This window comes from Onychomys torridus, chromosome 1 (assembly GCF_903995425.1).
Source record: "Onychomys torridus chromosome 1, mOncTor1.1, whole genome shotgun sequence".
In the NCBI taxonomy this organism is placed as follows: Eukaryota; Metazoa; Chordata; class Mammalia; order Rodentia; family Cricetidae; genus Onychomys; species Onychomys torridus.
Window position 1 is genome coordinate 502,616 of NC_050443.1, and position 21,254 is coordinate 523,869.

General features: G+C 42.8%; 1 protein-coding gene across 1 annotated transcript; it reads right to left on the bottom strand.

The window, feature by feature from the left end:
* Positions 1-263: 263 nt before the first annotated feature.
* On the bottom strand, positions 264-21,007 carry LOC118588964 (T-cell-interacting, activating receptor on myeloid cells protein 1-like). The gene is made up of 7 exons (XM_036195713.1): positions 20,980-21,007; positions 20,576-20,650; positions 20,324-20,458; positions 18,619-18,912; positions 5,271-5,409; positions 1,379-1,438; positions 264-402 (listed from the first exon to the last, which is right to left on the bottom strand). Exons 1-7 carry the CDS (start codon positions 21,005-21,007, stop codon positions 264-266), a joined length of 870 nt encoding a protein of 289 aa, XP_036051606.1.
* Between the last annotated feature and the right edge of the window lie 247 nt (positions 21,008-21,254).

A 21,254-nucleotide genomic window follows, 5' to 3' on the forward strand; every position in this document is an offset into this window, starting at 1 on the left:
ACAAGAACAAAATACACATAATACCATGAAGTCTCAGAAGCAACATGGGGCGTGAAAGGACCTAGAAACAAAGAATTCCTGGGCTACAGCTCTGTACAGTGGGCAGCAACAGGCACACCTCAGCCATGGAAAGACCCAGGTAAGTAGTGAATTATCTAAGAAAAGCAGAAACTGCCTGAAGAGAGCACCATATCTATACAATTTGTACACCAAGTTTGGAAAACCAATGCTTGTAGGGGAACCAAAGCATCTGTTAAGCTTCCTCACAGAGCAATAGGTGAGGAGTTATGGGCATGAGTGACCTTAAAGCCGCCACACAGTGAGGTCTTCAGCCAGCACGGTGCTGACGCCATGAAGGCTGCACTGATGGTGCCCCTCATTGGTCCTTCCTTCTGGTTCCCACTGAAGCCACATCCAGTGAAGACAGAGTCACATAAACACTGCTCTGGAGGAGAGGCTTGACACTCACGTCACAGTGCCATGGCCCTCCCCACCTCTCTCCTTCTAAGGGGGAAAGTCAACAGTCACCAAGCCCGGCTGTGGCCATGTGTTACTGAACTCATGAAGACAGTGACAGTTTAGCTCACAGGATAGTCCTGTACAAAACACATCACTGAAAATAAAAATCTTTCCTTAAAAATAGGTAAGTAATAATAACACTTTTAAACTTTCCATATTTTACTTTTTTTTATTAAGAATTTTTTTCATTTTACATACCAATCATAGATTCCCCCTCTTCCCTCCTCCTGACTCTCTAGCCTCCCCTCCCCCAACCCACTTCCCATTCCCTCTTGCAAGAAGGCAAGGCCTCCCATGTGGAGTCAGCAGAGCCTGGTACATTCAGTAGAGGCAGGTCCAAGACCCTCCCCCTGCATCAAGGCTGTGCAAGGTGTTCCGCCATAGGTACTGGGCTCCAAAAACCCTGCTTGTGCACTAGGGATGAATCCTGATCCTACTGCCCGGGGGCTCCTTAAGCAGATCAGGCTACACAACTGTCTCGGCTACGTAGAGGGCCTAGTCCAGTCCTGTGTATACTACACAGGTGCTTGTTTAAACTTCATGAGTTCCCACTGGTTGTCTTTGTAGGTTTCCCTATCACGATCTTGATGCCCCTTGCTCATGAAAAAGACATTTTTAATAAGAAGGAAATTAGTTTCCGCATGGTGGTGGTACACGCCTTTAATCCCAGCACTCGGGAGGCAGAGCCAGGCAGATCTCTATGAGTTCGAGGCCAGCCTGGGCTACTAAGTGAGTTCCAGGAAAGGTGCAAAGCTACACAGAGAAACCCCGTCTCGAAAAACCAAAAAAAAAAAAAAGAAGGAAATTAGTATTCATTATAGATTTCAAGAAAGGAAACCCAATGTGGCCTCAGGCTCACCCCTGTAAAATCATCTGATGTCTTCCGTCAGACTCCAGCTCTTCTTCTGCTTCTTCAGAACTGAGCAGACACAAGTGTCATGAGGTTAGCTGGTCTGATGGAAGGGTTCTTCCTCATAGCTCTGGCTTCCCACTAGATACAAGTCACTCCATAGGTTTCTTCAGCTTGAGGCCTGGGGTTCTTCATCCTGAAGGTAAGCAAGCAACACTATCAAGTCCTGGGAGGAGTATTTGAGGAATCTAGATGTAGGACAGTGCCAGACCTGGCGATCTAGACAGGACAGAGGCCACTTCGAGGAGGAGGGCAGAAGGTGTAAATGCCTTGGACGGAAGGAGAGCTGAAAGTGCTGCCTTCCCAGCTGTTACATGTTCACACAGACTGGCAGCAAGTGTGGCTACCTGCACAAGATCAAGCCACGTACGATGTCTGGCATGGACAGGGAGTGTCTACATGTGTGTCTCTATTACATGTATGTGCCTGGTACCTGTGCATATCAGAAGAGAATGTTAGATCTCCTGGAACTGGAGTTATAAATGGTTCTGAACCACCATGTGGGCACTGGGAACTGAACCTGGATCCTCTGAAAGAGCATCATTGCTCAAAGAAATGGAACCATCTCTCCAGTCCTTACATGTGATTTTCTGCCAGGCAAGACTGAGAACCTTCCAGTTCAAATCCCTCCTGTTTCCTCATGACTGAAAGTAAAAACAGGCAAAAAAAAAAAAAATTAATAATAACTACAAGGGAGCTAAGGAGATGGCAGAGCCAGTAAAGTGATGCTGTAGAAGCTTGAGGACCCGAGTTCTTATTCATTCATTCATTCATTCATTCATTCATTCATTCATTTAAATTGTATTCTTCTCTCATGGAACACATCCCAAACACTGCGTCCCCTCCCTCCAGTTCTCTCAGTTCTTCCTCCAATCCCATCTACTGCTGAACTACCCCACTCCACATCTTTCTCCAGAAAAGTGCAGGCCTCCCAGGGACGTCAACTTTGTATGACCCAACAAAAGTCAATAAGAGTAGACACAAACCCTCCTATCAAGGCGTGGCAAGGCAACCCAGTAGGAGAGAAAGGCTCCCAAGAGCAGAGCAAATAACCAGTGACACCCTACTCCCACTGTCAGGAGTCTCTCCAAAACACCAAGCCAATAGCCATAACACATGTGCAGAGGACATAGCACACACCCATGCAGGCTGCATGATTGCAGCTTCAGTCTCTCTGAGCCCCTATGAGCCCTGCTGAGTCTGATGTCCTCCACCCCTCTGGCTCCCACAGTTCCCCTCCCCCTCTTCTGCTGTGTTTCTGGAGTTCCAAGGAGAGGGACTCAATGGAAACCTCTACCTGGGCTTTCTTTCTGCCTAATGTTTATATGTGGGAAGGACCTGAGTTCTTATCCTCAGTACCCGCACAAGAAGTCAGATGTACCAACTTGTCCCTGTAATCCCCTATTGGGGAGCTGGAGATGGGAGGGTCTCTGGGGCTTCATGTCCAGCCAGTCTAGTCTATCAGGAGACCATGCTTCAAAAACAGGATGGATGGAGAGACAGAGAGACAGACAGAGAGAGAGAGAGAGAGAGAGAGAGAGAGAGAGAGAGAGAGAGAGAGAGAGAGTTTTAGTGGTCAAGAACACTTCATGGTATTCCAGAGGACCCAGGTTCAGTTCCCAGCACCCGGGAGCTCACAACTGCCTGTAATTCCAACTCCAGGGGAATCTAATGCTCTCTTCTGGCCACAGAGGGTACCTGTTTCTCTCTGTCTCTGTCTCTCTGTCTCTGTCTCTCTGTCTCTGTCTCTGTCTCTCTCACACACACAGAAACACACATAAATAAAAGTAAAATTTTAAAAACATGGTGGAGAATAGTAAAAGAAAGATACCTGATACTGTCCTCCACACACACATTTGTGCACACACAAATTGAACAAAACATCAACCCAATATCAGAAGCATTAAAATTAATTGTGCATGAGATTCTGCAGGTCTGGTGTTCTTGATTCCTCTGGATGCCATAATTCCTCCTCACTCTCTTCTAGTGGGTTCCCAGAATTCCAAGGGGAGGGTCTTGATGGAAACCTCCATCCTGAGCTCTCTCTCTGCCTAATGTTTGTATGTGGGAATGACCAGAGTTCTTACCCCAGCACCAACAGAAGAAGTCAGATATACTAATGTGTCCCTGTAATCCCTTACTTGGAAGAGGATTGCTGGGGCTTAGTATCCAGATAGTCTAGGCAAATCAGTGAACTCAAGGTTCAGTGAGAGATCCTGCCTCAAACACAAGAGGAGGGATGGAGAATGGTAGAGACAGCTTAGTGGTTAAGAGCACTTGTTGCTTTTCTAGAAGACCCAGATTCACTTCCTAGTATCCATTATCAGGCAGCCTGTAATTCTAACTCTAGGTGATCTGATGCCCTCTTCTGGACACAGTGGGCACCTGCACATAAGTCTCTCTCTCTCTCTCTCTCTCTCTCTCTCTCTCTCTCTCTCACACACACACACACACACATACACACACAAATAAAAATAACTCTTTTAAAACATGATAAAACATAATAAAGGGAAGACACATGATATTGGACTCCACACACACACACACACACACACACACACACACACACGTACAAACACACACATGTGCACACACATGGAATGAACAAAAGCATCAACCCAATAACCTCTCAGAAGCATTAAAATCATTGTGTATGAGATACAGGCAACACATACTGCATAAAGGTACATAAACTTAATTAGCGTACTATGTACAGAGCTGAGGATACCTGTGAAGTTCTACAAAGTACATTCTAAGGAAATGATAAGTCATGTCAACTGCTCCAAAATTATTAACTTGTTAGGGTCTCCAAACATGGGTTCTTCTCTGGGTGTTCACACCCCAACTTCCCATCACTCCAATTTGAGACGTTTGAAAGCTACAGTAGGTAGAAGGTGCTTTTAAAGAAGATAGTATTCATTAAAAAATGTGTGTGTGGAAATAGGTATGTGCATGTTAGGGTGGGGGCCACAGAGGCCCAAAAAGAGCATTTGGTCCCTTAGGGCTGGTGTTTCATGTGGTTGTGAGCTAGCCTTTGTGGACACTGAGAACCAAACTCAGTTCCTCTGTATGAGCAAGGCATTCTTAACCACTGAGCCATCTCTTCAATTCCATTGGTAATTTCTTTTTTCACAAATTCGAGGCCTCCATTGACATTTAATGGGAAAGGACATTGTATTGTTTAATAATCTAGATATGTTAAATACACCTATGCTTAAAAGAAACAGGACAATATAGCATGGTAAAAATCTATTGCACATAAAATGATGTCAGTGGCCATGTGGAAAACTATGAGAAGTCTTCATGCTAAGCTTGATGTTTAGCTTACTCCCTATAATGTTCAAAAGTACAGTGTGATGACCATAACGGATAATGGAAATTTTCTATATCAAGTAAAATGTTCATAAGTGCATTCATCAGCTCTTTTGTGGTAATCATTTAAACATTAGTGTAACTACTTAATATATAGCTAAATACTTAATTTTTCAATGTTGATTAATGTATAATTAACAAAGCCTAAATATATCAGTGCATCATTTGTTATTTTATTTTTTTACTGTTTTTTTTTTTTGTTATTTGTATTTGTTTTTGTTGTTTGGATTTTTCATAACAGGTTCTTACAATGCATCATCGCCTGGTCTGGAACTCAATATGTACACCCAGCTGATCTGGAATTCATAGAGATCCACCTGTTTCTGCCTCCTAAGACATGGGAATGAAGGCATACACCATCACACCTGGCCATTTTTATTTCTCAGTTACAGCTCCATGAATTTGGTGGTCAAACATTCCTTATAATTACCCACCAGCCATGAAATAGGGAAAACCTCAGTTATTTTACCTGGATCTGCTAGATGACACCCTCTGGCTGTACCAGGCTTCAGCCAGGAAGACTGCCATCAACACCACAAACATGGCAGACATTTCCAGCCTGATGAGGTTAATCTTGGTGTAACATTCTGATAAGGCTCTTGGGGACCCTGAAAGAGAGAAGATGATCAACACTGTTTTTAAGGAGCAGTTTTCCTCCCCCAAATGAGCAACCAGATCTGACTTTCTTCCATCCACTCAAAAACTGGACAGCAGGCAGTTGTCTAGCCCTTGCAGTTTTAACTCTTGAACATACAACGCAGACTTTAAGAAGTGTTGAAATGAATGAATGTTCTGTTGTTTAAACCTTATCTCTGTGCATTCAGTCTATTCTACTTTCTTTTCTGTACAATGATGAAAACATTCTGATAAAGAGCAGCTTTAGGGAGGAAATGGTTTATCTCCTAACAGAAGTTACACTCCATTGTCAAGGGAAGTCAGAGAGGAACTGAAAATAGAAACTACGGAGTATGGCTGCAGATGATTCAGTGGTTAAGAACATTGGTAGTTCATCCAGAGTACCTGAGCTCCATTCCTAGCACCCACACACAAGGCACAACCATCTATAACTCAAGTTACAGGGGCTCCACATTCTCTTCTCATCCCTTGGGGTACAGCTAGCAAGACTACACACACACACACACACACACACACACACACACACACACACACACAGGTGAATAAAATACTCATAAATGTAAAATTAACAAATCTTTAAAAAGAAAAAGAAACCCAGCATTCAAGCTTGCTCTCTGGCTTGCTCTGCCTTATTATTAGCTGCTTTTTGATACAGCTCAGGATCATCTGCCTGAGGAGTATTGTCATCCAAAGTGTGACACCAAAGACCTCCCTACATCAATTAATAATCAGGACAATCTCACAGATATGCTCTCAGACAAATCTAACCTAGGAATTTCTTTAACTGAGGCCTTGCTGTGGATATCGCTCTGTGTAAATAAAGTTCTGATTGGCCAGTGGCCAGGCAGGAAGTATAGGCGGGACAAGACAGAAGAGAATTCTGGGAAGTAGAAGGTTGGAGAGAGACACCGCCAGCCGCCGCCATGAAAAGCAACATGTAAAGACACTGGTAAGCCACAAGCCATGTGGCAAAGTATAGACTAACAGAAATGGGTTAATTTAAGATAGAAGAAGCAGATAACAAGAAGCCTGCCACGGCCATACAGTTTCTAAACAATGTAAGTTTCTGTGTGCTTTCTTGGTTGGGTCTGAGCGACTGTGGGACTGGCGGGTAAGAGAGACTTGTCCTGACTGGGCCAAGCAGAAAAACTCTAACTACAAATGGCGCCCAACGTGTTGGCAAGAGTTTCCACCTAACACCTGAGAAAAAAGATTCTAAAACAGAGCTAAAAACAGCTTCCTAGTTGTCTCTCTCAAGTTAGCAGCAGCCTGCGGGTTTGAGCTACTATGGCGGGTTCCTGGCGTGTGCGTCTGACCTGCAGTGTGGTGGGAATGAGGAGTCTACAAGCAGCACTTTACTCTGCTGCATGGTGGATTTAGCCTTTGCTAGTTAAAAAAAAAAAAAAGTTTCTGGGCTATGCGCTGCTTTGATAGAACTGCTTCTGATAGTTGATGGTACACATGGCTCCAGACCCAGAGCTGGCGGTAAACTGTACTACCACCATGTTGGGAAGCTGAGGTGGGTGGAGTCAGCAGCCACAGCAGCGTTTCAGTCTTACAAAGATGGATATTACACAGAGAATCTGGTTTGCCTTGTCTTTGGGATTTTTAACAGCAGAAAAAGATTTGATTGTAAAAGCTGTTGAGTTAAACAAAAATGTAAATTTTAAAGGTACCTTGACTTCAAAATTTGGATATAAGGATATGTTGCTTTGGAAAAGAGTCTCTGCTTTTGTTTCCACAGAAAGCCAGAGGCTGTGGATTTGTTCCAGATTAAGATATATCAGGTTTGATCAGCCAAGACCACCTGAAAGGTCTCTGATGACACCATGGCCCAGATGATCTGACATCCAGAATGGTTTCATGGCAACTGGCTCAGAGGTTCTCCCTAATGGACTACTCTATAATCCTAAAATTTTCTTTGTGTCCCCATAAGATACAGCGCCCCCCTCCAGCAGGAAGTAGTAAGAGAAACTACGCCCACATTCCCAAAATTATCAAGCTGGCTTTGGAAATGGAATTGGCTCACTCCTTCTCTAAACCCAGACATATTGCTAAAAGAAAAGGTTAAGAGATTCTTGTGTCCCAAATCAGAAGAGCCCTCTGGTGTGGGACAGAGAAAAACCACTATTTTATTTAAAACAGGTTGATTATAAATGCAATCTTTTTCTAAAGATAAAAAGGGGATATGATATAAATATAATAGGATGAAAGGGTAGATTAAGGAAGGAACTTACTTCTAAAGAGCAACAACTTGTTTAAAATGTTTTACATTGGTATAGATTTTAGTCTATTGATACAAAGTTAAAGTTAATTTTGTTATACTATGTATATATTTCTACTCCTGTTTAAGGTATTGTGTTTGTATAGCTCATTTAAAATTGTAATGGATAATTAAAAATAGATTAATAATTAATCATCTGTGATAATCATACTCATAGCCATGTTAGTTAAGTCTTCTAGGTATACATAGAGATATTTCAGATAGATAGGTAATCTTCAAATACTTCAAAGATCTTCAGAATATGGCATTTAAAATACTTTTAAAATTTAGACTTTCTGTACAGTGAGACATGTCTGCTCCTGGCAGCACCAATTTACTTCAGAGAGGAGGATGGGCATTGAAGACACTTCATATCTTATCTTCACCTTGGCAAAAATAGCCATTTGGGCAAGAAACTGTTCTTGCCTGGACTGCTTGATCGAGTGGACATGCAGGACCCATAGAAAGGTGACCACTAAACTTTGCTTGACAAAATGGTCCTTCAGGTTCCTGCTTTGCAGAGGAAACTGCCAGACATTCTACAGGACACTGAGAGAAGTGTCCGAGAGACTCTAGCCCTGTGGGCTGAAGACAAATGCCCCAACTTTACAAAGGAACATTAGGTGACTGTCCAGGCTGCCAGCTGTCTCTGTCTACTCTTGGAAAACTCCCAAAAAATGCTTGCATCCTTCTTCCGGTTCTCAGGTAATATTATATCCTTCTGAGATCTTTGATGTGGTTGAAGACTAGATAGTTATAATTTCCTCAGTTATGACAAAAGATAAGTTAGATATAAAACCTTAGACTCACAAATATAAGATAGATAGGATATCTTCTTTAATATTGTAACTGTAATTCTTGCTTGATAATTGTTTTGTTATATGTAATTGTACTATGTAAAAGTTAAAACCTTCCTTTAAAAAAAAGAAAAGGGGAAGTGCTGTGGATATTGCTCTGTGTAAATAAAGTTCTGATTGGCCAGTGGCCAGGCAGGAAGTATAGGCGGGACAAGAGAGAAGAGAATTCTGGAAAGTAGAAGTTTGGAGAGAGACACCGCCAGCCGCCGCCAGCCGCCACCATGAAAAGCAACATGTAAAGACACTGGTAAGCCACAAGCCATGTGGCAAAGTATAGACTAACAGAAATGGGTTAATTTAAGATAGAAGAAGCAGATAACAAGAAGCCTGCCACGGCCATACAGTTTCTAAACAATGTAAGTTTCTGTGTGCTTTCTTGGTTGGGTCTGAGCGACTGTGAGACTGGCGGGTAAGAGAGATTTGTCCTGACTGGGCCAGGCAGGAAAAATCTAACTACAAGGCCTTTTATTTCTGATGAGTCTAGGCTGACAATCAAGGATAATTAAGTTTCTGTCTGTGTTTATTAGAGTTGGTATTATTGTGACAAGACACCATGACTAAGGCAAGTCATAAAAGAAAGCATTGATTTGGGGCTCACAGTATGAGAAGGTTAGAGTTCATGACCATCATGGTGAGGAGCATGACAATAGGCAGGCATGGTGCTTGAGTGGGAGCTGAGAACACACGTCTTGATCCACAAGCATGAGGCAGAGAGAGCTGACTGGGATTGGCATGGGTTTGAAACCTCAAAGTTCACCTTTTGTGACATACCTTCTTCAACAAAGCCACACCTTCTGATCCTTCCCAAACAGTTCCATCTACTGGAGACAAAGCATTTGGAAGTATGAGTCTATGTGGGTCTATCTCATTCCAATTAGCATAATGCCTTAGCTCTCCTCTGATGTTTATTTAGTCATTATCTCTCTTTCTCTTCTTTTCTTTTTCCTTCCTTCCTCTCTTTTTTTGTTTTGTTTTGTTTTTGAGGCAGGTTTTCTTTTATAGCCTTGGCTGTCGTGGAACTAGCTCTGCAGACTGGGGTCACCTAAAACTCACAAGTCCTCCTGCCTCTGTGCCTGGAGTATTTGGATTAAAAGAGTGCAACACTACCACAGTGCCTTTTTTAAAAATCTCATTTGTATAATTTCACTTAGCTCCTTTGATATTTAAGGGTTTGTCTTATGAGTAAAACATAGACCAAAGGAGAACACAGAACACAGAAATCCAGAGTAGATCAGTACTTCTTCTCAGACCACTAAATGATGTATGGGCCTTGAACACAGCAGAACTTCACCTGGCATCTGAGTCTCTGCAACATTGTGAATCTCAACTGAACCCAAGAAGGGCAATTACAGTATGTTATTAGCACAAAACAGACACATAGATCGATGGAACACAAGAAACAACCCAGATAGCAACTTACATGACTGCAGACATTTTTTTAAAAACAAAAATGCCAAAAGTTCACACTGAAGAAAAGATGGCCTTTTCAACAAATGCTTGGATTCTTGGACTCCCACACAAAGAATGAAACAAGATCCCTATATCTCACCTTCAAAAAAATCAACTCCAAATGAATCAAAGATCCTAATGTGAAAACTTAAACTGAAAATATGGGAGGAAAACATTTAAATATAAGGCATTGGCAAAGATCTGATTTCAGTTCCCATCATCTGCATCAGGTAACTTACAATCACCTGTAACTCCAGTTCCAGGGGAAACAATGACCATTTCTGGTCTCTGTATGCGCTGCTCTCATGTGCGCCCACACACACACAATTTTCAAAAATAAAATAGATGTTTTTTTAAAAGAGAGAAAAAAGAGTACAATGATGTAGCAATAATATTAAGGAATAAATTATGTCCCATTAGGCAAAAAACTCCTATGATTATAAAAAAAAAAACTTCTTGCTATTACAAAATCCTTACTTGCCACTGAGATATCAAGATGATCACTTGGATGGGATGTCCTGAAAGGGGCGTCTGCCTGGTGGTACACACAACTGTACCTCCCTGCATCACGGACTGTCACATTCTGAAGGGTGAATTCTACCGTGTTGTTTTCTGAATTCAGAAGCTGCATGGGTGATGAAATTCCCTCCTTTAGCAGAGCAAACATTTGATACTCTGTTGAATTATGTGGCTTCTGACACTGTAGCTTCACCACTTCTCCTGTGGTCATCCGACCCAAATGCTGGACCCGGAGGGAAGGCTTAGGCAAGTACCCTGTAAGAGGAATAAGTTCCAAGATGAAGCAGTGCAGCTCAGAGTCCTATATTTATTCTTCCTGTCCTGCAAGGGTCCTGTGATGCTGAAACTGTCCCACAGTCCATCCTGACTCTCAGTAGACATAATTTATTAACTATATTTGTTTGTAGACAACTTTGCACATGTACAGAGTACGTAGTGACCATTTTCACATCACCTTCTGAGCACCCTCCTCATCCCCACAAATCTCTCTTGTGTTCACTTGTGTTCATTTTGTTTGGGGACCCATTGAGACTAGCTAGGGCCATTTGGGTGAACATTTGTTTGCAGCTATCTTTTGGATTCCAGAGTGCTCAGTGTACACAATTAAAGATGGCGGTTCCTCTCTCCCAGGGTTTACACATAGCTGATAGTTTAGTCATGCATGATAGGGCCCTGTTAGTCCATCCCCTCCCTTGACTTAACTGTGGATAGGGTCATTCTTGTAAGAAACCAGATATTTTGCAGAACAGAGTTCAATTTTGTCTGGTCACCTCATGTCCCCCTTAACTGCTCTGGAGAGGCAATTCTTCTAAAATAACATTTGCATTTACTTATTGGGAAGGGTACAAGCCATGTCATAAATGTGAAGGTCTGAGGACAACTTTTGGATGTCTTTCCTTCCACCATATGCGCCTTTGGAATCGAACTTATGTGGACAGACATGGCAGCTGAAGCTACAGCCAGCTGAGCCATCTCACCAGCCCCAGATGGTGTCCTTTTCCCACCAACATTCTTCTCATGCACCTTCACCCTGGCTAAAGATCGCCAAAGTCATTCTGAGGCAGCCTCTCCTCACCTGTCACCAATAGTAAGAGGATATCACTGGAAAATGAGATTTTATTGGGGGACTCCTTTAAATGGTATTCACAGGTATAATATCCAGCATGACTCAGTCGAAGGTTAGTCAGACGAAACTCAGCTGTCCCCTCGGTCAAATGATGTGGAAGCCGAGAATCCAAAATTTGATCTCCCTTTCTGAGAACAAGTCGTATGCCTGGGGTGGGACTCACACATTGCAGTGTCACGTTGCTGTTCTCTGATGCCACTGAGTTAGGCCAAGCACTGAGGCTGGGTTTGGGAAGGAAATCTGGAGGGAAATAAAAAAGCTGTCTTTATCTGTCACATCCACCTGCTCCCAGGAAGCCCAGGAAGGAAGTAGGGAACATTTGTGATGAAAGCTCAGATCAGGTGTGGTTGAGTCACTTTTCATCTCCCTTTGTTTGGCCATCATTCAGATCTGCAAAACAGTTATGAATGACGTACAGGTAGTGCTGAGAGTCATGTGATTACTATCCTTGGTTCTGAGGAGCACCGCAGAGGTTCCAGCTGAGTTCAGACACCAAGTTTACACATTCAGGGTTTGCATGCTCTCACAGCTGGACTCTGGCTTTGGGCCAACTTAGCACCTCCTTTATTTTCCGAGAGTCTCTTCTGCCACTTCTCTGTTTTCACTTCCAAGGCTTCAGCGATCCCTGGTTCCCTAAATGTCACAAACTCTTCTATTCTCATATCAATCTATCCCCAAATTTTACTTATTCATACCACCTGTTAGATCCTTTTTGGGGGGTCTGAGTTTCTACCTCTCCTCCTAGAATAGACAGAAACTATGCAGGACACTGGGGAAAATCAATAGACTGTGTTTGAATCTGGCTTCTTTCTCGTGGCTGAAATGCCTTTTCTAAGTCTGGAAGTCCCCTTAAAGTCTCTGGACACTCCACCCATACTTTGTGTGACATGCATAAGGACAGATATTTTCAAGATATGATGGAGGATTGGATGAGTGACACCAGAAAGAATCATGTATCAAAGGATCAACTCTATCCCCAAAGAGAAAGAGGAAGAGCCTTAGAAATCATAAAAGATGGGCCCAAGTATTGGTCAGGTGTTGAGCACACTGGATAGTCTTCCAGAGGACACAGGCACCTACATGGTGGCTAACCAACACCTGTAACTTCAGTTTCGGTGGATATGACACCCACTTCTGGCCTCAGTAGGCACCAAGCATCTAATTGGTATCAGAAGGACATGTAGACAAAACAGTCATATACATAAGATAAAAGGAAAATAGTAAGTATTAAAGACATTATGTGAAATTTAGATCAGAGAAGCTTCTTTTTTGGAGTTGGCAGCAGTCAGTGGAGAGATGCAGAACTAATCAGTGCTGATAGTAAGAGGGATGTCCATATTATCACCACCATCATCATCACCACCACTACCACCACCGCCATCACCATGACCACAGTCACCACAAGCACCACCACCACCAACGCTCAGGGAACATCATGGAAGAAACAGAAGCAGAAAGAATGTAAGAGCTAAAGGATGGGAAGAAGTGCCGTGAAATGCTGTCTTCTGGATGTGACTCAACTATTACACCCAGGAACTTACAACAGCTATGGTTACCTGAATTAGACCTGCATGAGATCAAGCCAGCTAAATCCTGGCACAGTTGTGTAAAAGATCTTCAGGCCTACCCCTTACTGAGCTGCTATTGGCAGTTGAGAGTTGCCGGAAGCCACTCTTCTTAGAGGATGTGACCACTCAGGTGTTTTCATGCTCCAATGATGGTACAACACCCATGCACACAGGGGCAGGATTAATTGTACTTAGTGTGTTATATCAACAACAAGGACAACAAAAAGACGGGGCTAGAGCTATGGCTCAGCGTTTAAGTGCGTGTACTGATCTTCCAGAGGACCTGAGTTTGATTCCCAGAACCTATGATAGACATCTTACAACCACCTGTAATTCCAGCTCTATGGGATCTAATGCCCCTTCCGGTCTTCATGGCTACTCACACAGAAAAGGAAAAATGTAAAGAGATGAAGAGGAAAATTGGGGCTGGGCATGACCACATTTCATTGTATATATGCATGATTCAATTTGAAAAAAATGATAAGACATTTGACAACCCCAGAGAATGGAAAGCTAAGTAGAAAGAAAAGGCAGGAGAGATGGGGCCAAAGACACATTTACAGCATAAACTTTGGTTAAAACAAAACATTGGTCATCCTCTTCGCAAGAATACACTACAAATTTCACAAACTTAACCCCTGAGGGGAATGTGGGATGACAACAACTGATCCCACGGTACAAGTCACCATTAAGTCACCATTAAGTCACCATTAAGTCACCATTAAGTCACCATTAAGTCACCATTAAGTCACCATTAAGTCACCATTCATTTTTCTATTTCTGAGGTCCCAATTCTGAAGTCACAAATGTAGGAATATCTCAGGAAACGTGAATTTTGAAGAGAATTGTAGACAGATATACAATATTTTATTCACCAGCACACAGGCCATTGCACAGCCAAATGTTAGCAGGCAACCAGGCACACAGCAACACAAGTATACAGCCAAAGGCACCCACAGACAAGCACACAAATTCATGCATAGTTAGTCTCACAGGCCTACAAGCAAGCGCCCCTCCCCCTTTCGTATTTAGGGTTTTATTGCTGTGAAGATACATCATGACCACAGCAACTCATAAAAAAAAATGCTTGATTGGGGTGGTTCCCCTACAGTTTTAGAGGTTTAGTTCACTATTATCATGATGGAGAGCATGGCAGCAGGCAGATGTGGTGCTAGAGCTGAGAGTAGTTCATCTTGCAGGCAACAGGAAGTCGACTGACATCCTGGGCAGTATCCTGAGCATAGTAATTCTAAGTCTCCCCTCACAGTAACACACTTCCTCCAACAAGACGATACCCACTCCACAAAGCCATACCTACTAATAGAACCACTCCTTATGGGATTATGGGGGCCAGTTACACTCAGACTACTACAACTACTCACACAGGCACACACACGTACACACACACACACACACACACAGAAGTAGTTTTGGAAAGGTGAAGGCTCCGGCCTATGACCACAAGGTCATATTTATACAAAACCACACAAAAGTGGAATCCTGTCACAAACAGTTATGTAGCAGTACATCACTTGTTTAATTTTGGGTATTCTGGACATTTTATGTCAACCATTTTGTGTTGCCATGGAAGCATGGAATGGTGTATTTAAATCTCTGAAACTGAATAACTTCTAATGAAGGATACTATACACAGGTTATAATCAATAATTTAAAAAGAGTTGATCATGTTCAACTCAGCAAAACAGCAAATCCCTAACATGAATAGGCGAGAAAACAGAAACATGATTCATGTCACCAAGGAGAATAACCAACAGAACTGCAGACATCAGGAAATTTACCTCAGGAATTGCCCCACGGATGGAGTGAGGCTCAGCATTTGAGAGCAGGTGCTGTTCTCACAGAGGACCAGTAATCCAGATCCAGGAGATCTCATGCCACCTTCTGATCTCTGCAGGGGCTTCACACATGTGCGAGTGCACACACACACACAGACACACATACAGACACACACAGACACACACAAACACACACACACAAACACATAGACACACACACACACACACACACACACACACACACACACACACACTAGTTAAAAACAACAACAAAAGTCAAAAAGTCAGCTTTCTGGTCGTAGCCCATGCCTTTAATCTCAGCATTTGGAAGGCAGAGGCAGATAGATCTCTGAGTTCAAGAACAGCCTGTTCTACAAACCAAGTTTTAGTTGAGCCAGGGCTACACAGAGAAACCCCTTCTCAACAAACAAAAACAAACAAACAAAATAATAAGTTTTTAAAATTTAAACTAAAATTAAAATAAAGCATTGTCCTAATGTGATGGTGTTTTCTCTCCATTTAAAAAACTATCAGACTAGATGGAATTTTTTAAAAATATAATTTAATTTTATATATTAGCCACAGATTCCCCTGTCCTCCCTTCTCCCGCCCTCCCACCCTCTCCCCAAACCAACCCCCATTCCCACCTCCTCCAGGGCAAGGACTCCCCTGGGGATTCAGCTCAACCTGGTAGATTCGGCCAAGGCAGGTCCAATCCCCTCCTCCCAAGCTAAGCTAAGTGTCCCTGCATAAGCCCCAAGTTCCAAACAGCCAGCTCATGCACTAAGGAGGGGGATGGGTAATGAAGGGCAAGGATCAAGGGAAAGAGAGTTTAGGGGAGCAGGAGATCCCAGCTGGATCAAGAACAGAGAGGGAGAACAAGGAAAAAGAGACCATGATAAATGAAGACCACATGGGAATAGGAAGAAGCAAAGTGCTAGAGACGTCCCCAGAAATCCACAATGATACATCCACTGTAGACTACTGGCAATGGTTGAGAGAAAGCCTGAACTGACCTACTCTGGTGATCTGGATGGCCAGACTAGATGGAATTTTACAAGCAAGATTCAACTGTGTCCTCTCTGTGAGAAATATACTTTCCCTCATAAATACACACACACACACACAACACACACACACACACACACACACACACACACACACACACACACACACACACACACAGTGAAAGAGAAAAGACCAAGTAAGTGGCAAGCCACAAAACAGCACAGTAGCTATACTTATATCTAACAAATTTGAGTTCCAGTTAAAATTAATTATAGGATCCAGTCATGGAGGAGCATGACTTTAATCTGAGCACTTGGGAGGTAGAAACAGGCACATCTCTGTGAGTTCAGGGTCTATCTGGAATGTATAGCAATTTTCAGGACAGGCAAAGGTACATAGTGAGACCCTGTCGCTAAAATAATGATGTACAGGATACAAAGACAACCTTATATTAATAAAGGGAACATTGCATGAAGAAAATCCAAAGACTAGGGCAGTGAGATGTCTCATCAATTAAGGTACTCACCACCCAGCCTTCCAACCTGAATTCAATGTGAATCCCACATAGTAGTAGGAGACAGCAGACTCTCTCAAGTTTTCCTTTGAACTCCACATAGATGTTGTGGCATGTACATGCCTATGTACACAATGCATGTATTTCAATAATAAATAAGTGTAAAAAGAAAAGAAAAGGTTGTGATGATTGTGTTGGGCATAGTGACTCACATCTTCAGGAGGCAGAAGCAGGAAAGCTGTGAGTTCAAGGCCAGCCTAGACTACATAGAGAATTCCAGATAAGCCTGAAATGTATAACAAGATGCTACTCCAAAATCAAACAAACAAAAAGGTTATAGAAACCCTGGTAACAAATGGTGAGATCACATAGAAAAGGGGGAGTATGTCAAATATTAGGAAGAGCAACATAAATTGATATAAAAGATCTTCCTATGGGGCTGGAGAGTTGGCTCAGTGGTTAAGAGCACTGGCTGCTCTTCCAGGGAACTTGTGTTCAATTCCTATCACCCACATGGCAGCTCACAACTGTCTGTGCCTCGAGTTCCAGGGGACTAACATCCTTGGATACATGTAGGTGAAAACCAATGCACACAAAAACAAAAATAAGAAAAGACAGACGGGATACATATACATATATATATACACATACATACATACATACATATATATATATATATATATACACATACATACACATATATATATATATACACACACATTGAGTGCTGATACACCCATTTTCATAAAACTAATACTAATGGGCATGAAGAGACAGATAGTTCAGAACAATGGGTGACGTCAATATACCATTGTTACCAATAGATACACCATCCAGTCAAAATATCAAATGAAAACTTCAGAGTTGAACTGTACTCCAAACAAATGAACTGAAAAGGTTTCTAAATGATACTCTACCCAACAGCACTGAAGGACACATTTTTCACAATAACTTTCCCCTAACTAAAGCACATTTAGGCCATTGTTGTAAGGTAGCCTCATTCAAACTGAAACATTCCCTCAAGAAGTAAGAGGAGGCTGGAGGGAGAGGGAAGGTTCTCAAGGGCCTCTTCCTGGAATATCAAAAGGAGTCAGTGACTGCTGGGGGAGGAGACTCTGGACAGCCCAACCCCAGAGTGAAGAGGATTCTGGGACTGTCCAGTTGCCTTCCAGTTGTGCAGAGAGCTCCAGGGCTGCAGTGATCATGAGTCATGATCAGCCATGCTGGAGTGGGCTTCCTGCTGATGCAGCTGCTGTGGAGTCATCCTGACTCCAGGTAAGAAGCTCCCCACCCGTGCTCCTGTTAGTAACTGCAATAATACCCCATCACTTCATCATCTTGAACATTTGCTACAAGTGTTCCTTTGTTTGGTGGAGTGAGTAGATGAATGCTTTTGTGCCCATGTGCATGGTTCATTTGCTCTCCTCCCTTTGTGTGTGTGTGTGTGTGTGTGTGTGTGTGTGTGTGTGTGTGTGCATATGTGTTGCATCAACCCAGGATAATCTGCTACATAAATGCTATAAAGCAAGGCTTAATGAACATAAAAATATCTAAATAATATCTTTCTATATTATGGGTTTCTTTTTATTTAAACTTTATTTACAGTTTTATTATTTTATTTTATTTTTATTTCTTTTTGAGACAGAGTTTATGTGGGTTGCCCTGGCTGTCCTGCAACTCACTTTGTAGACAAGGCTGGCCTCAGAGAGGTTCCTGTGCCGTTGCCTTCTGAGTGATAGGATGAGAGGTTTGAGCCACATGGCCAGGTGGTTTTTTTTTTTTGTTTTGTTTTGTTTTTTGTTTTTTTGTTTTCTTAGTTTTATGTGTGTCTGTCTGTGTTTCTGGGTATCTGTATGTGAGAATGTACATGACTGCAGGTGCCCTCAGAGGCCAGAAGACAGCATCAAACCCATGGAGAGCTGGAGTCATAGGTGGTTGTGAGCTGCCTGGTATGAGTATAGAGAATAGAACTCTGGTTCTCTGCAAGAACAGTAGTGGGCTTAACTTCATCCCCTCAACAATGCCTTTTATCTCTATAGCCATTAATAAAATAGTATTTAAAGAGAATATTTAAGACTTACCTGACACCAAGATCTCAAGGTGATCACTGGGGTGTGAGGCCCAGAAAGGGGCTTCTTTCTGGTGGTAGACACAGCTGTAGTTTCCTGCATCTTTGTCTGTCACATTATGAAGTGAGAAGTCTGCTCTGTTGCTTTCTGAACTCTGAACCTGGACAGGTGATGGAACTCCTTCCTTCAGGAGCATGAACATTCTGTACTCAGTCATATTATCTGGCTTCTGACAGCTCAGAGTCACATTCCCTCCTGTCACTTTGCTCCACTGGTGAGATTGGAGGGACGGTTTAGGTAAATGTCCTGAGAGAGAAGAATCCTGTGATCATGCTGAGGAAGTCCTGGGTTACACTCACACCCTTGTTCTTATGATGCCCGATCTCTCCCACTTGGATTTGATCTCACTCTGCATCTCTGGCTGTCCTGGAACTCACTATGTTGACCAGGCTGGTCTTGAACTCACAGATACCTATCTGTCTCTGCCTTGAGAGTGCTGGGATCAAAGTTGTTAGCCGTATCAAACACAGCTGAAAATGGAGACATTTTCCCTTCCTTCAACTCTCAGATAAAACTAGGATATTAAGGTTGAGGAGATGGCTTAGCAGGTAGAGTACTTGCTGTCCAAAAGAACTCTCCTGGGGTGGGGAGCCAAGGCCCTGAGCTGAGTGAGTTCAAGGTTCCAGGAAGTCAGCTATTTGGGGACCGCAGAAGAAAAGCAGCTGACTCCCTCTTCCAGCCACTGAGTGGGTGTAGGATGGTACAAAGACCCTGCAGTTGGAAACCAGCCTATCTAGGGAAGCAGCTAACCTCATATGTGTGCATGCATGTGGAATCTGGAGGGTGATGTTCAGAATCATCCTCAATGGCTCTTCCACCCCATTCACCAATGCAGGACCTCACAACCAAATCATAGCTCCTGAATATGGTTACTCTCATTATCTAGCTACCCTGTAGATCCCTTGTCTCTTCTGAAGCTGGAGTTACAGGTGGATCGTCACACACACCAAGCAATCACATGGTGCCCAAAGGAATCTATCTTCCCCCATCTTTATCCCTAGCTACCAAAACCTCAGCTTAAAGCATGTCACCTATGTCCTGTTGAGTTCTGTTTGTTGAGTGACCAGGTCCTGTGCCCTGATCTCAGCATGCACAGAACTAGAGACCACACCCCTGTGGCATTAAAGAAAGCCTGCACTAGCTGTTTGAGGTCATGTAAATTCTCACCTTTCCTTTTTCCTACAATTGTAATTCTTTCTTATCCTTATGCAACCCAGACATAAGGAACAGAGTTTGGATGCCCCATAATTCATGTAATTTCTAGGTGAGAAGGTCTGACTATAACTCCAGCATCAGAAGGCCAAGACAGAGGGTCCCCAGAGCAAGCTGATTACCAAAGTAACCATTATAAGAGCACTGATTTGATTGTGAGTTCCATCCTTGTTGAATTAGGTGGAAGAACAATTGATGACTTCCAGACTCCATATGTGTGCACACACATGTGCACACACCCCCATACCCATGGGTGCCTGCAAACATGCATACACAGATGTATGCAACATACACATACAAAAATGAAAACTATAGCTGAAAGTATTCATTTCTGTTGCTGTCCCTCCCTGTTATCCCCAACTGCCCTGAGGATGACCACCCTTTCCTCCCTTCCTTTCTCCCTCTGATAGATTGACTCATGTCATTCTGAGGAACCCCTCTTTACCTGTGACCAGTAGTAGAACTGCATCACTGTACTGAAACAGTACATCAAGGTCATCAGGTTCATAGCAGTCGCATGTGTAGTACCCGGCATCATTCTCCTCTAACTCAATGAGATGGAAGTAAAATGAACCAGGAACTGCCCCAATTGAACGTAATTTAGATGGCTTTTTTTTCAACCTATGTTGTGTCTGATGATCCAAATTAGTATCTCCCCCATGAATATCACAGTTCATGTTTTGCACAAAATTCATACAATTCAGTGTCACATTGCCCCTGGTGGGGACCACAGAGCTGGGCCAGGCACTGAGGATGGGCTTGGGTAAGAGCTCTGAAATAAAATAAAACTGAGAGTTGCATATGACATATCATCCTGCTCCCCAGAAACCATTTCAAGAAAGGGATGAAGCCATTTAAACACTTGGGATGAAGGATCAAGGGGGGCTTGATTGAAGAGACACTTACTGTACTCCCAAATTGTGTCTATTTGTCCGACACATAACCCTGCAAGAGAATCACTCATGAGACTCAGTGCCTGCCGGGAGCTCCCTAATCACCCTCCCTGATCCCAAGAATCTACTGCTAAGCTCAGAGTCTGGCTTCACTTATCCAGGCATGTCTGTGCTCCCCCCACTGGACTCTGGCATGTTTCTTGCTCACCAACATCCCATTTCTTCCCTGAGTCCATGTTTAAATCTAAATGTCCATTTCCTAGAAAGCTGTAACAAAATAATGACCTCAGCAAAAAGCCTTTGATCATGCCTGTGAGGGATTGTCTAAGGTTAGTCTTCAAGAATGCTCATGGAATATTTGTTCAATATAGTACTTAAAATTCCAGCTAGAGCAATAAGATAACAAAAGGAGATCAAGGGGATAGAAATTGGAAAGGAAGAAGTCAAACCTTCACTTTTTGCAGATGATATGATAGTATACAT